Raw genomic sequence first — 15,698 nt, forward strand, 5'->3', positions numbered from 1 at the left:
GCATTGTTTCTTGATGTGGTCACTACGGGTGGTTCTGTGTATTAGTGAATAATAGTGCATTATTTACAAGTGCAGGCTAGCAGAATATAAATAATGCATTGGTCTGAATGAAGTTGGATGAAAATGTAAGAAAATTGCAATTAAATATGTATGTTTAGACATCATTAATGCAGAAAACAGCATCCATGACCTCCTCCTGCCAAAGGGCATAAAAACAATGCTCTTTAGGTAGAGCACAGGCATTTCTTTCTTTTGTGTTGCTCATGTAAGATTTATTTGTGCAACAAATGTACATTGGCGCATGCCTCTATTTGAGCTCTGCTTCTTTTTTGAACCTCAAATAAGAAAAGCTATAGTAAGAAAATGCAAGGTTTAAATAAATGACTATTTAATTTGATTGTCCTGACTTTGCATTGAAATTCTGTTGATGAAATTTAATCCATTGCACTTGTGATTGAATGATAAAACACTGACTATACTCTATCTGGTAGTTTTTCTGTATAAAAATAGATTTTGAAACATAGTCCCTTGAGAATAACGCCACTTTCCTGCCCCCCAAAACATACATCGGATGTAATCGCCATATGCCATTTTCACGTGCCATTCAGAAATCTCCCTTCTGTTTTTTTTTCCAGCTCTTGGCAGTTGTTTTTCTAAAAGCAAGTCCCTTGATGTCCTTGCCAGTGTGTAGTGCAAGAGAACATCAGCCAAGAGCTGGAAAAAAACACTAGCCTTAGGCATCAGTGGCACGTCAAAGCCATAACCACTGGGCCACAAACACATACAAATGCATATATACACATTTTAAGAGATAGTTCCCTTAAAAAATCTGTCATCATTTATTTGTTACTTGTTCCAAACCAGATTTTAAATTTAGTTTTTTCTTCTAATACTAAACCAAAGTCGGTGACCCGGGGGCGTTACAGACTGTACCAAAAAGATGAAGGAGATTCCAGGAGTTTTCCGGGAGAAATAACAAAATGGGAGGGTGGCGGTAGATGAGTCTGAAATATGGGAGACTTGCAGGAAAAATGGGAGTGTTGTCAGGTATGTGTTGGAAAACAGTAACCATTGAATTACATGGTATTTGTTTTTCCCACTATACAAGTTAATGATTACAAGTTACCAACATTCAACAAAACAAAACAAAAAAACATAATGAAACTAGTGTGGAACAAGTAAAGAGATAGTAAATTCATTTATTTTCCTTTGGCTTAGTCCCTTATTTATCAAGGGTCGCCACAGCAGAAGGAACTATCAACTATTCCTGCATATGTTTTACACAACGGATGCCCTTCCAGCCAAAACCCACTACTGGGAGACATGCATACACTCTTACATTCACACACTACAGTCAATTTAGTTCATCCAATTCATCCAATTCACCTAAAGCGCATGTCTTTTGTGTTTTGCGCATGTGGGGAAAACCAGAACTCCTAGAGTATAACACAGGGAGATCATCAAACTCCACAGAGAAATGCCAACTGGACAAGCCAGAACTTGAACCAGCTGTGAGGTGACAGTGCTGAAAGAGTAAATGATGACAGAATTGTATTTTTTGAATGAACTGTCCCTTTAAGCTCAGTTAGAATCTAAAAAACTGCTCAATTTTATGATGATCAGATAAACTTTTTGTAGCAGGATGTGGCCTTTACAAAAGTTTTGTCCTTGAGACCTGTGTTTTAGGTGTTATGGGAGATTCACCAGATTTTTTTTCTCTTAACAGCGTGAAAGACTGAGGAATATTGAGAGGATCTGCTGCCTGCTGCGAAAGGTATGTGATGTTTTTCTTTATCTGTGGGGGGATTTTATGTTCAGAATGAGCCATTTTCAAACATTCAATTCAATTCATGTTTATTTCTATAGAACTTTAACAATGTAGATTGTGTCAAAGCAGCTTCATTGAACTTCTAGTACATTAAAACAGTGTCAGTCCTGTTTTCAGAGTCTAGTTTAGTTAAGTGTGGTTTAATTTTCACTGCTGAAAGTCCAAAACACTGAAGACCAAATCCCTTGATGCGCACATCCACAAGTCCCAAAACAAGCAAGCCAGTGGCAACAGTGGCGAGGAACAGACTTTACCAAATGACGAAAGTTTGAAACATCTTGGAAACGTGTTTTAAATTTAATTATATATTAAATAGTATAGATGAACATATTTCTATGAGTGGGGTCTAGTTTTTGTGATGTTTTGTTTCAAAGTAAGTATTCTATTGGTCAGTACACAGCTTATTGACTGATCAAATGTGCATTTGGTACTTTTATGAATTTAACAACTAAATTATATATACATATTTTTACATCCAAAGTTATTGTTAAAGGTTTATGAACTAATCTGGCCTCATACAAGATTAATAATATTATTATTATTTTTGATTAAAGAAAAGAAGCACATGAAAGTTCAACAAAATCACAGCTTAAATAAGAGATAGAACTGCAGAAGTATAAATGACTGGTAATTTAAAAGCTGTTCATTAAATTTACGAAAACAATATTCCACATTTATATCAAAATATGCCTACATAGAAATAATTTGAAAGTGTATGGAGGCTTGATACCATAATTATATTATATTATATTATATTATATTATATTATATTATATTATATTATATTATATTATATTATATTATATTATATTATATTATATTATATTATATTATATTATATTATATTATATTATATTGGTCATGGTCATATGGGCAATAGTGCAATGGGTAGCACCATTGCCTCACAGCAACAAGATTGCTGGTCTAAGCCCCGGCTGGGTCAGTTGGCATTTCTGAATGGATTTGAATGTTCTCCCCTTGTTCGCATGGGTTTCCTCTGGGTGCTCTGGTTTCCCCCACAGTCCAAAGACATGCGGTATAGGTGAATTGAATCAGCTAAATTGGCCGTAGTGTATGATTGTGTGAATCTGAAACTTATTCAAACCTATAAAGTTATTTTTCTGTATTTATTACAAAATAAACATCCTTCTAAATGAAGAAGAAAATATCTAGAAATATCTACACCTCAAAAATCCTCTTTGAGGTCTCTAATAAAACGTTGTATGGAACATCTGATGCTTCAGCTTTCTTTGAAGCTCATTAAAATCATATTGACAAAACTGCAGCACCAGCTTTACCATTTTGGCTATATTAGATGAGTTCATTATTTAGTCACTCTTTTTTAAACAGCAAAACATTCTAATCGTCACTATTATATTCCTAATAATTTATTATATATTAACCAAAAGTATTTTAAAGTGTTTCCTCACACCATTTTAGCATGAAAACTGGAAAGAATTGTGTTTGAGCATTTGAATCCAGGCGCTGTTAGAGAAGGCCAGAACCTGTTATGTCCCATATATTGTGCCCACATCAGCAGAACGCCTTCATGAGTAATATGTCTGGTCGTCTCGAGTCCCAGCTGCTCCATGTGCATGTGCAACTAGCAGAAAAGGTTTCTGCTGTCACTCGGTTTCACCTGACTGCAAATGTAACAGAAAACACTGTCTGACAAAAAACTGTGTCCACAAGGGCATCACATGTGCTCGAGCTGAACTGCTTGTAATATTACAAACACCACACTTAGGTTCACAGGTCTGAATTGTGATCAAATGTGTTAAACCCATTAAATTAGTGACATCTATGCAGTGCATCAATCACTATAGCATGTTTTAGCAATTGTAAATAGACCATTTAGTATTTTTATAGCATCTTTTCCATTGATTAATTCTTTTTTATTATTTATCTATTAGTGCTTACTCTTTAGTTTCTGTGTTTATGCTTTAGAACCTAGTTTCTTTTAGGTCACACTTCATTTTAAGATTCAGTATTTGCTATTAATAATTCTTTAACTATGAATTTTGCTTATATTAACTCCTGTTTGGCTGCTTAGTAATAGCTATTAAGGTAGTAGTTGAGGTTTAGGTGTTGGGTAGAATTAGGGGTGTAGATTAAAATCATGTGAAATACAGTATAAGTATTAATAAATATCCAATATTTTGGAATGTAAGTTAAAGCCTTTTGGCAAGATATTATTAACATGATTGACCAAATTTTATTAAAGAAATTACCATTTGATTCTAAGATTTATATCCTGTCAGTCCTCTCTTACAAAGCAAAGAGGTCATATTCATAGAAATGTGTACTTAACAAGCTAAACGTATTATTGCTTTTAATTAGAAAAATATAAATTAACCTAGAATTGGAAAGTGGATAAAAGAAATGGCATCACATATGTCAATGGAAAATATCACTTACTGTATATTGTCAAAAAAACAAAATGTGTTTAAAGATATCTGGAGACCCTTTAATAATGTCCTAAAGTAAATGTAAATTTTGGCAGTCTGCTACAATAAGAACAGGCTCTGAGGGAGTATCGTAGTATCATGGTCTAAACAAACTTGGGAAACACGCTTTACCTTATTTAAACATATCCCCCTTTTTGTTTGTACATGATTATCATTATGTAACCGTGTAATCTGTTGTAATATGCAATCTAAAAAAAAGTGATGAATATATATTATAAAAAAGTAGTCAATGCGTTAATAATAGGCATGCTAAAAAGCAACTTGTTGATAGTGAGAATTGGTCCCTATACTGTGTGCAGTACATGTTAGTTATTAATAGTACTTATTCTGTGTGGTTCTAAATTCTTATTTGTTCATCCTCATTTTGTTAAAAGTCTAAAATGACCTTAAAGTTACTTTTTGTTCTATTTCTTGTTACCTTTCCCTTTTTGGGTAACACTGATTATTATTATTATAATTATGTTTATTTAGAATATAATTTTCACATTCTGATTCCAATGACTAAATATTTTAAGGAATAAAATATTTGATATTCTTTGAAAGATTATAGCATTATTATGCTATTAAATTGCCATACTGGCATTATACACTTACTGGTCACTTTATTAGGTACACCTATACAACTGCTCGTTAACGCAAAGTTCTAATCAGCCAATCACATGGCAGCAACTCAATGCATACAGGCATGTAGAAATGGTTAAGCCGATCGGCTGCAGTTAAAACCCGTGCATTAGAATGGGATTTAAGGAGAGAGGGGTCTGGATGCAGACCTGGTGCAGTGCAATCAGGGCTGCATCCAATGCTTTTAATGGCCTCACCTAACCCCACCCCTAACCCTACACGTCACAGTGACGTCACTAGCTCCATTTGAGTGCATTGTGTCTGACATTGCATCGCTGAGTGATGCAGTCTCAGCTTGCATCATAAAGGCTGGATCCAGATACTATATTGTTTAAGGAAGGTGATTTAAGTGATTTTAAGTGACTTTAAGGCTACTTCCAGCAGGATAACGCACCATTATCATAAAGCGTGAATCATCTCAGACTGGTTTCTTGAACATGACAATGAGTTCACTGTACTCAAATGGCCTCCACAGTCACCAGTTCTCAATCCAATAGAGCACCTTTGGGAAGTGGTGGCACAGGAGATTCGTGTCATGGATGTGCAGCTGACGAATCTGCAGCAACTGAGTGATGCTATCATGTCTATATGGACCAAAATCTCTGAGGAATATTTGAGTACCTCGTTAAATCTATGCCACGGAGGATTAAGGCAGTTCTGAACGCAAAGGAGCAATGAAACTAGGAATTACTACTAACTAAAGATAAAGGATTAGCAGCCTAATTTAGCCTAACTAATTTTACATTTAAATTAGGTACTGGTAGTATAAAAATAGATACTAGTATGATTCATATTTAAGTGTAATAATAGCTTGCCGTATATCCTCCCATTCTTTTTTGTCTCTCAGTGGGGATCTTCACGCACACGACGCCTGCTGTTTGTCATTTATTATCATTATTAATTATCTTTGTTGTAAACACTTAGCTTAAGGCTCTTATCACTTCATAATGGGTTACGGAATCTTTGCTTTGACTGACATGAGCATAATGATCATTTATGAGAATCAAACCAGAGTAAATAAACATTCATTCCTATTCTGCACAGGTCCTAACAGTTCAGGATCTCTTTACTCAGCAAATAAGAGTTTTGTGTATTTATGTGGGAGAGAATAAACAGTTTTGTTGTTAGTGTGACTATATTTTATTGCTGAGTGCGTCTGTGTTTTGAGCATTTTATCAGAATGTGACGTTCATCTCTGCTCTCAGGTATTCAGTGACTAAAGTAGCAATAGATTATTTTCCCTTACCAAATGTGTGGGGTACTTTTCACAGCCGGCAAACTAACATGCATGTTTTCTAGTTGTTAGAATGAATGTCAGACTTTGACATCTGTGTGGTTTTGTGAGGATTCACCATAACACACAGATCGTGAAACGTCTGGGAGAATAAAAAGGAATAATGGTTTGTTTGGATGAGTTCGGAGACTGTCAGACAAACTAATGCTGAGTCACGCAGAGCTCCGTGCAAAGCGGCAGCATATTTTTAAGACAACTGCTAACACGTCCTTTCAGGATCCATTACTCAGATACCGGTCATTTACACACATAAACATAAAAATGCATGTAAAACAACATTCTGACCAATACTTATTGTCATATATAAACGAATAAGTCATCCTATTAGGTTGTACTTAATTTAAATTAGTAGAAACCATCTCTTTTTCAACAGTAAAACCTACTAAATTACAATTATTATATCACGAGTATTATATTATTATACAAATATAAATAAGCAATATCACACAATTAGCAGCGTGACATGGCTGTATACCGGCACTGGTGGGAGGAGTGCACTGCTACAAGTGTGATATTGCGTTAATACAACAGTTCGACAGCATTATCGTGTGTATACAAAAGAAAATCAAACATGGAGAGTCTAAAAATTATTTTGGAGAGGAACTACTTTTTTCCGCCACTCGTTCACAGCTGCAGCTGACATCAGGACAGCAGAAACCGTTGCCAGTTCACAAACGTTATTTTAGAGCTAGTGTTTGAATGATTCTCTAGAGTTATGTCTAAAGTGATGACAAAACAGGTGATTTTGCTAACATTTAAAGATTATAAGGCTGAACGGCAAGAAGTGCCATCAGTCTACAGACATTTCTTAGTATTTCTCTGTTGCGATGGGGAAATCACAGTAATTAACCCAGAAAAAAGCCAGGGCAGTGCAAACGCTACTAGATTACTGTTGTGTTTGTCTTTTTTTTTTTTTTTTTTACACTGAACTAGTCTGCAGTGGCAAAAACAAAAAAAGTAACTCAGGGTTAAACAAAGAGTGGCCAAAACAAAATACACTCCTGAAACCATCTCACACTCAAACCACTACAATTACTATGGTATAAATGCAGCACTACAACGTACAAAAGAGAGAGATCGACTTAGAATGTCATTTACCTGTTTTACAGTATAATGATTGAGCCCAGTCCCAATTCTACTCCTTAGCCCTTCCCCTTAACCCTACCCCTTGTTTTGCACGTTCCCATGAAGAGGTTAGGGTGTCCCAATGCTCTTTAGCTTAAAGGCTAAGGGGAAGGAGTAGATAGCCCTTCGAATGAAGATTTTTCAGGACCCCACTCGAAACCAAGGGGTAGGAAAATTTCCCAGAATACACCAGTCACAATGGAAAGATAGCTGTACCCGAAAGTAAAGAGATCCACAAATTAGTGTTTTTTGTCATTATTATGAATTCATACAATAAACAAGCATATGTTTTAATATATTCATAACGGCACTCCTATTTTACCATCATGCTTGACCATCATATAACATCAAATAGCTATAACTAAAATAAAAACAGCTCAATTTTGCTATCAATAATCCATAACAATTACTCCTGTATAGTAGTCCCACAACATTCTGTCACTCGATGTCGATGACACTTGAATACCCCGTCAGAAAAGTCTAGTGGCTGGGAATGAGCTTTTTACAGTGTCTGCTATAATGTTAATGTTGTTTCTTTTGTTTACATAGATGAATATGGCCACTGTGTAAATACGCAGTTCAGATACGATCTTATTGCCACATTAGATCATTATGATAACATGATATATGCCTTCAGTGATTTCCTGAAGATAAACAACAAAAAACAACACAACTGGAATAACTACAGCAGTCGCAATCGTCCCGATCGCATATGAAGCATGAGTTCGGGATGACATATGATGATGTGTGCAGGTGCTGTAGAGGTGTCCCATTTCTTAGGGGTAAATTTTGAAGCCATTCCCCTTCATACTGTTTAAGGGCCATGGGATAGGGGTAGGGTACAAAAATAGAATTGGGATTGGGACTTGATCAGCTGAAGTTTGAAATGATGCTGTTTTTCTCCTCCATGGGCTTATTATGAGGTCTCTGTCACCATCTTGTGGATGGACAAGGTCAACTGTCTTTGCTCTTCTCAATGACAGGCTAATGGCCTCTCCGAAATCATAAATATTTTAAAACAGGGACTATCCTCATAAATAAACTGCATAATTGCTATCTAAACGACTACATTCTCCACTAAAAAAAGCCTCAAAAGTACATTATGTTGTCTAACAGCAGCAATATTTGTCAAACTGTAGTGTCCTCTGCTTGTTGCTGTATGTGGGCGGAGAAATACACAAGGGTGAAGAGGCAGTACCAGTGCTTTTTGCAAAATATTGAACGGCTATCAGCCAATCAGATTCAAGTACCAGACAGAACTGTTCTATGTATAAACATACATACTGTATATATTATTTTGTGAAACATCCTTGAATTAATTTTTTATACTTTATTTGATTCTTGTTTTACTTGATTTTATACACACACATGTTGATATTGGTGGTTTATGAGGACTCTTCATAGTCGTAATGTGTTTTATACTGTAAACACTGCTTATTATAACCCTACACAATCCAACACTTTTTTTTTATTGTGAAAAGATTTTAAGCTTTTTGAATTACAAGGATTCAACACATGTTTCTTTCTTCTGTTGAACACAAAATAAGATCTTTTTTTAAGTTGAACATCTTTAAACATTGACTTCCATAGGATTTGTTCTATGGATTTGCATCCATTGCTACTATGGACGTCAATGGTGATCGGTTTTCAAAATATCACTTGTGTGTTCAACAGAAGAGTGAATCTCAAACAAGTAAATGAACTATCCCCTTAAAGTTTTGGCTTGAAATAGCCCTTTTCAAAATCACATAGAAAGGAGCTGTATGTCTTCTTGTTCTCTACACATTAAAATAAAAAGAAAACCACTTTACCAACATTCAGGGCAAACTGTTCGAATACAGTCAATATTATTTATTTTTTGTTGTTCCATTTTGTGTAAATATGGTTTCTGAGATGATTCAACATCATAGATTGCAGACCCCTGGTTCAAAAGTCTTATCAAATGTTTGATTCTTTCCTTTTTCTTTTTCATATCTGTAATTATATATCATGTACTCAACCATTATTAAGGAGGTTTCCTGAGATATCACACAGAGCTTTTATGAATAATCCTCTGCCTTTTAACTCCATCTTTTTATTTCTGTTTATTGCACATTTTGTGTAAATGTCCATATACACACACATACAAAGTTAGTAATTATGTTTGCTCAGGAAAAAAAAATAAACATGATACATTCTAATGTGTGAAAAAACATTTAATTTAGTCTTAATGTCTGTGATAACAAAAAAAACAGATGTACAAAGTGTACATGATCATTACTGTTCTCTAAAACTACAGTTACAGCATAATGATGGTTTAATTTAGCTGTGAAGTTCTGTCCCTGCAGTTTAGCATCATTGTTCTGACCCTGTCTTTCTGTTAAGCTTAGCTTTTCTCTCTCACTCTGAAGGTCAAGGTCAATATTCCATCAGCCAATCAGAGGCGTCCACCGGGGGAGCGCGGCGTAATCCCCTATGGTTGCCAACGCAGTGTGTTTGTTCTTCAAACGAGAAGCTACTTTTTGATGTTGCAGTACAAACGTTTCTGTCCTCTCATCACTCCACTTCACTCCACATTCATCACCAAAGGCATTTGCACAGAATGTGCGATAAACAGAAATGACAATGTGAGGTTAAAAGGCAAAGGATCATTCATAAAAGCCCCGTATGATATACATTTCTCCCAGGAAACCACCCTAATGATGGTTACATGATTTCAGCTATGATAGCAAAGAAAAGAAAAAGGAAAGACAATCAAACATTTGATAAGACCTTTAAACTAAGGATCTGCAATCTGTGATGTTGGATCTTCTCACAAACCACTTTTACACCAAATGGAGCAGTAAAAATAATGAATGTTGTTTTCAAACAGTTTAAACTAAATGTTGGTGAAAAGTGGTTTACTTTGAATTTTAACTTGTAGAGAACAAGAGAACATTCAGCTACTTTCAATGTGTCTTATGAAAAGGTTATTCTATTCTTCCAAAACTTAAACTGTTACAGGTGAAGTGGATATTCTTGATCATTTACTTCTACTATCTACTATAAACAAGATCACATACAGTGGTGGAAATAGTATTGAAAAATCATACTCAAGTAAAAGTACCATTACTTACCTAAAAAGTAGTGCAAGTAGAGTAAAAGTATCTTTTATAAATATTACTCAAAATAGGAGTAAAAAGTAGCCCTTTCAAAAGTCCTTAAGAGTAGGGATTATTATGGTGTGAAAAGCAAATGAATTGACATGTAATATGTAGATGTGTGTAAACGTAACATTCTCAAGTGCACTTTAATTTAGTTATTGCCCAGCTGGCACACAATGCCATAAGACGTTAATATTAGGTTAGATTTTGGTTGTGATGTCAGGTGACCAAAATTCAATGTCAAGCCATTATCTAAGGACGATCTTACTATGATGTCCAATAACGACATCAAATGATGTTGATATTTGGTTGATTTTAGGTTGTGTTGGAAAGTGACCAAAATCCAACTTCGAGCCAAAATTTTAAACCAACGTCATATTGACGTCAAATACTGACGTTTATTAGTCAAATCCAACATTTGATAGACGTCATATTGGTAACATCCACACAACATCAAGCTGTAACATCATTAGCTGTTGATTAGATTAGACTTGGTTGATTTTAGGTTGGACGTTGGACATTGACGTCGGCCTGACATTGAGTTTGATTTCAACCTGATTTTCATTTTTAAAGGTCATTTCATACAGTAAACGTTCGCCATCTTCTCATCAGTGACATGCATCTAAACAGTCTCTCGGTCATTGCGTGTAAAAAATTTGTAGACATCTTCTTGAATACTTTTAATGCTTCCAAACAGTTTGCTGCAATTATAAATCCCCATGTGTTGAGTTTATTATGATGCGATATACCTTCCATGTGCGATCTTATTAAACATTCACAGGACTGATTTTTCTAATCACCATAGACAATACTATGGTGTCTATGGTGTAGTGAAGTAGTGGCTGCAGGTTTAAGGAAAGTAGTTGAGTAAAAGTACTGATACTGCACTAAAAATGTACTCAAAAGAAAATAAAAGTACACATTATTAGTTTTAATAATAATTACAAATCCTGAGAAAAACTACTCAATTACAGTAGTTTGAGTATTTGTAATTAGTTACTTTACACCACTGATCACATATTAAAGGTATAGTTCACACACAATTTCCTTATATTACTCTCCTTTAAGTACTTCCAAATTTTTATGAGTTTCGTTTTTCTGTTCAGATGCTTTGATTAAGGCTAAAAACCTATAACCATTGATTTTCATACTAGAAAAATCAATAACCATGGAAGTTAATCATTATAGCTTTCCAGCTTTCCTCAAAATTAGAACGAAAAAAAGTCAAACAAGTTTGGAAAAAGTTAGAGTAAATGATGACAGAATATTTAGTTCAGTTTAGTTAACGATTAGATGGTAATCAACTAACCAATCAATGTGTTGATTGCAGGGCAAATAAGAAATACATTTTGACAAGAGTCAAATTGTTATGGCAAGACAACTGAGTTAGAATGTCTGAGATGGCAAGCCTTGTGGGTAGCTTTAGGTCACCAGAGGTCTGAGAAGAGACAAACCACAAACTGACGACAGAGTGTTGGGCGCCGCAACAAAAGCTGTCCTGTCTCTGAACAAGCAGAAGGCAGTCTGCTCCATATGTGGCTGTATAGCTGCAAAGCTTGCAGAATCCCTCTGATGAGCCCTGTCTGCTTTTGTGAATGCTTACAAAGGAGCACATGAGCAACTGGACCTTGGAGCAGGGGAGTTCTGATGAGTCACGTTTACTTTTATCACATGGACATCTATGCTTATGTGCTCCTTTACAAGTGAAAGTGATGGTACCACACACAAATAGAAAAAGTAGAACAAAAAAAAATACAGGACAGTCAACAATAAAAACAAAGTAGAAACAAAGAAACATAAAAAAGTGTAACATGCATACAAAACAGAAACCATGATGGCAGTAATACTACCTATTGTGTAAAGAAAGCAGGAATAATAGCAAGAATAATAAAATGAAAATGAAAAACCATCAGTGGTGAGAATGAGGATGTGATGAGGGGTTAACAACAGTGGTCGGATCTAATGCAGTTTTAACAGACAGTGTGGCAGGCAAAGTTTTGATGCTGGAACAAACAGTAACATGAAGATTATCCAAAGAGTAAACAGTGTAACAAGCGAAAGGGTCGAGACTGGCGGCAAAACAAACATGAACAGTATAAACAAGGAAGGGTCGAAAACACGGCTAGGTAATACAGAGGAAACACATCAGAATGATTGCTACAGGAAAACAAGACTCAGCACTCAGATGCATGTGTGAATTGTGCATATATATAGCCTATGTAATCAGTGATGATGTCCTTCAGATGTGTGTGTTTAATTAAAGTTAATGAGCATAAGGTGTGAGGAGATGAGGATTATGGGTAGTGTAGTCTAGTTCTGTGACAGATGTGATGTGTAGAGTGCCTTCTAGGGCCCTATCATACCCCGACCGCAATAATGCGCAAGACGTGTTTTGCGCGATGTGATGCTATTTTCAGACCAATGCAACCCTAATTTTCCCGTTTTGTACCACATTGTTTAAATAGCAAATTCAGTTGCGCCGTGTTGTGGACTCATGGGTGTGCCGGTCTAGAATAGAGATGTGTTAAGGTGCATTGGTGGAGCGTTGCTATTTTGAGGAACTGAAATAGACTGCGCAATTGATCAGCTGGTCTAAAGTCCAGCACAGAGTGCGTTAGTTGTGCGCCTTAAAGCTTACACATTGTTCAATACACACAGGATGTACAGCAATACGCAAATGTCAGGTTTTGTACCATATGGGGCAAAGGATGTGTGTTTGAATATACTATAACTCAGTTTTTTGACCACACTTTGTTATTATTGTATATTTATGTGTTTGCTGGAAATTAGAACTGAATTTAGAAATAGCTTTAAAACAAATATTTGCACTTAAACAAAATTAAATATGTAGGCTAATTAATGTCTTCAGCAGAGTGCACACAACACCGTTTTCTTATCCACAAAAGTGAAGGAATAAAGAGTAAAGAGAAGAGACAGTAGAGAGGCCAACTGGAGGAGGTTCGTTCTTTATCCGTGCGCTGCAGATGTGCTGTTTAACTGTTTTCTCACCATGTCAATAGCAAATGTACCATGGTGCGACGCAACCAAGGGAATGGGAGATGAGCCTCAGATTGATTTAATGCACGTTATTCTCAAAACACACCCATAACTGATAGCTGATGACAAAGGAAGATTATCCAGAATAATGGTAATATTAGTAAAAGTAGTGGTTATAATAATAATAATAATAATAATAATAATAATAATACAAAATTGGCTTTTCTCTTATTTCTAGTCATAATATCTAAAGATTCTTAAATCCAAAAGACTTTTCTTGACAAGTAAAAAATATTTTCTTGTTTTTAGAAAAAAAAAAGTACAAATTTTGGGAGTTTTTTCCCTCAGATAAGCTAAATAATATGCCAATAGTGTAAGCAGATTAATATATATATATATATATATATATATATATATATATATATATATATATATATATATATATATATATATATATATATATATATATATATTTTTTTTTTTTAGAGAAAAACATGTACATACTTTTTACACATACTTTTTACTTTTTACATATTTACATATTACTTTCTGAAAACAAGACAATATATTTGTCAAAAGATTCTTGTTAATTTAAGAATTTTCAGACATTTGCACTAAAAACAAGACAAAAACTCTACGAAAATCATTTTTTACAGTAAGTTACAACAACAGCAACAACAACAACAATACTACTACTACTACAACTAACAATAATAATTATAATTATAATAATAATAATAATAATAATAATAACAATAACAATAATAATAATAATAATAATAATAATAATAATAATAATAATAATAATAATATAAATCATAAATTTAAATAAATAAATAACAGTATTAATTAAAAAGGTTGATGTGGACATAAATTGAACACATCCAACCTATCTAAACATTACTATATACCAGGTAGTCAAAAAAGTTTTGCTGCTTGTTCAAACTAAAATGGGCTGAAACAACACAAGTCTTGAGATTTTTTGGGGGGTACTATCCCCTACAATTTATGTTATGTTATGTAACTTTTGTTAACTAATCAATTTAAGTTGAGACAACATGAATGAATAGGTTACAGTGTACAACCCTTCAAGACAATAGTGTTTTCTAAAAGAAGTGGCTTCTTTAAGCAGCATAATGCACACATTGCACACAAGTAACCCCCCTGGATTCTGCATTATTTTCATAGTGGTTACAAAGTAGGTCTTATTAAGGCATTTAGAATGATGCACATTTTCATGCACAAGTCGGAACAAATCTTGTAAACTGCTACCCCCCCCCACACACACACACACACATACATACACACAAGTACGGTATACTTTCCCAAGCAATCCTTATCTCATTAGAGCCGGGAATGCAATTCTTCTTTTTTTACGCCCTACACTGATATACTTGGGGGCGCAGTATGAAATCCTCCCTCTGCCTGGAGGAAAAGCTCCATTCGCCTTCAAAGGAAAAGAAGCGAATGAGGCGGGAGCTTTGTTGCACTGTTCCGAGTCTCTTGCCGAGCCCAAAGCATCAGACAGTCTAACACAAGACTAAACTATGCTGCTGCTCAGGTGTAGTCCACAAGTCAATTTGCATGAGCCTTGCAGATCGCTCGTGTGCAGTAAAAAAATATCTCAAGCACTTTTCCATTTATCAGCCCATGATGCATATGCTATACTCGAAACCCCGGTTAAAAAAATACGCCTTTGTTATCAAGGCTCTTATAGACGGCCTCTCGCTGCATGCTGGAGAAAAAAAAGAGCATTCTCCTTTGTGGCTTTTAAAAATAGCAGCATCTGGCTGGTAATCAGACAGTATCTTGTCTCTGTATGCATCTTGTTAGGTCTGAGACAGGGGTGTGTAGGGGGGCAGCAGGGGCCTATTATCCTGTCACAGTCTCTGAGACAGTGTGCTCTCTGCAGAGGTGTGGCAGTGCGTATCTGCTCTGTGGTATCATTAGCTCTGGCCTTAAAAATCACAGTGTTCCATGATAACTTTCAATTAGCGTAGCCCTTCCAGTTTGACGTCATTCTCTCCTACCCAAGGTCGACTTACATTTACATATATTTATAATAGTCTTTTTGTACTTTTTGAGTCCTTAAAGAACCCTTTCTGCTTGCCGGCAGTGAATATTTTGCTAATTTAGTTGGGAATTTATTATGCAATTAGAGCATACTTTTACTGATGATGTTCTAGACTTATAGAAACACAGAATAAATGTACAGCACTAGTGTTCATTACTTTAAGAATTTT

The 15,698-nt window shown here is 35.1% G+C and overlaps 1 protein-coding gene across 4 annotated transcripts in view; it reads left to right on the forward strand.

The window, feature by feature from the left end:
* The window catches only part of cnih3 (cornichon family AMPA receptor auxiliary protein 3), a 68,350-nt gene that overhangs the window by 28,126 nt on the left and 24,526 nt on the right, over positions 1–15,698 (forward strand). For all 4 annotated transcript variants that reach the window (XM_021468659.3, XM_068215673.2, XM_687375.9 and 1 more), the window contains exon 3: positions 1,727–1,774. In XM_021468659.3, coding sequence (XP_021324334.1) covers positions 1,727–1,774 — 48 coding nt within the window. The remainder of the gene's footprint in view (positions 1–1,726; positions 1,775–15,698) is intronic.

This window comes from Danio rerio, chromosome 20 (genome assembly GCF_049306965.1).
Source record: "Danio rerio strain Tuebingen ecotype United States chromosome 20, GRCz12tu, whole genome shotgun sequence".
Classification (NCBI taxonomy): domain Eukaryota; kingdom Metazoa; phylum Chordata; class Actinopteri; order Cypriniformes; family Danionidae; genus Danio; species Danio rerio.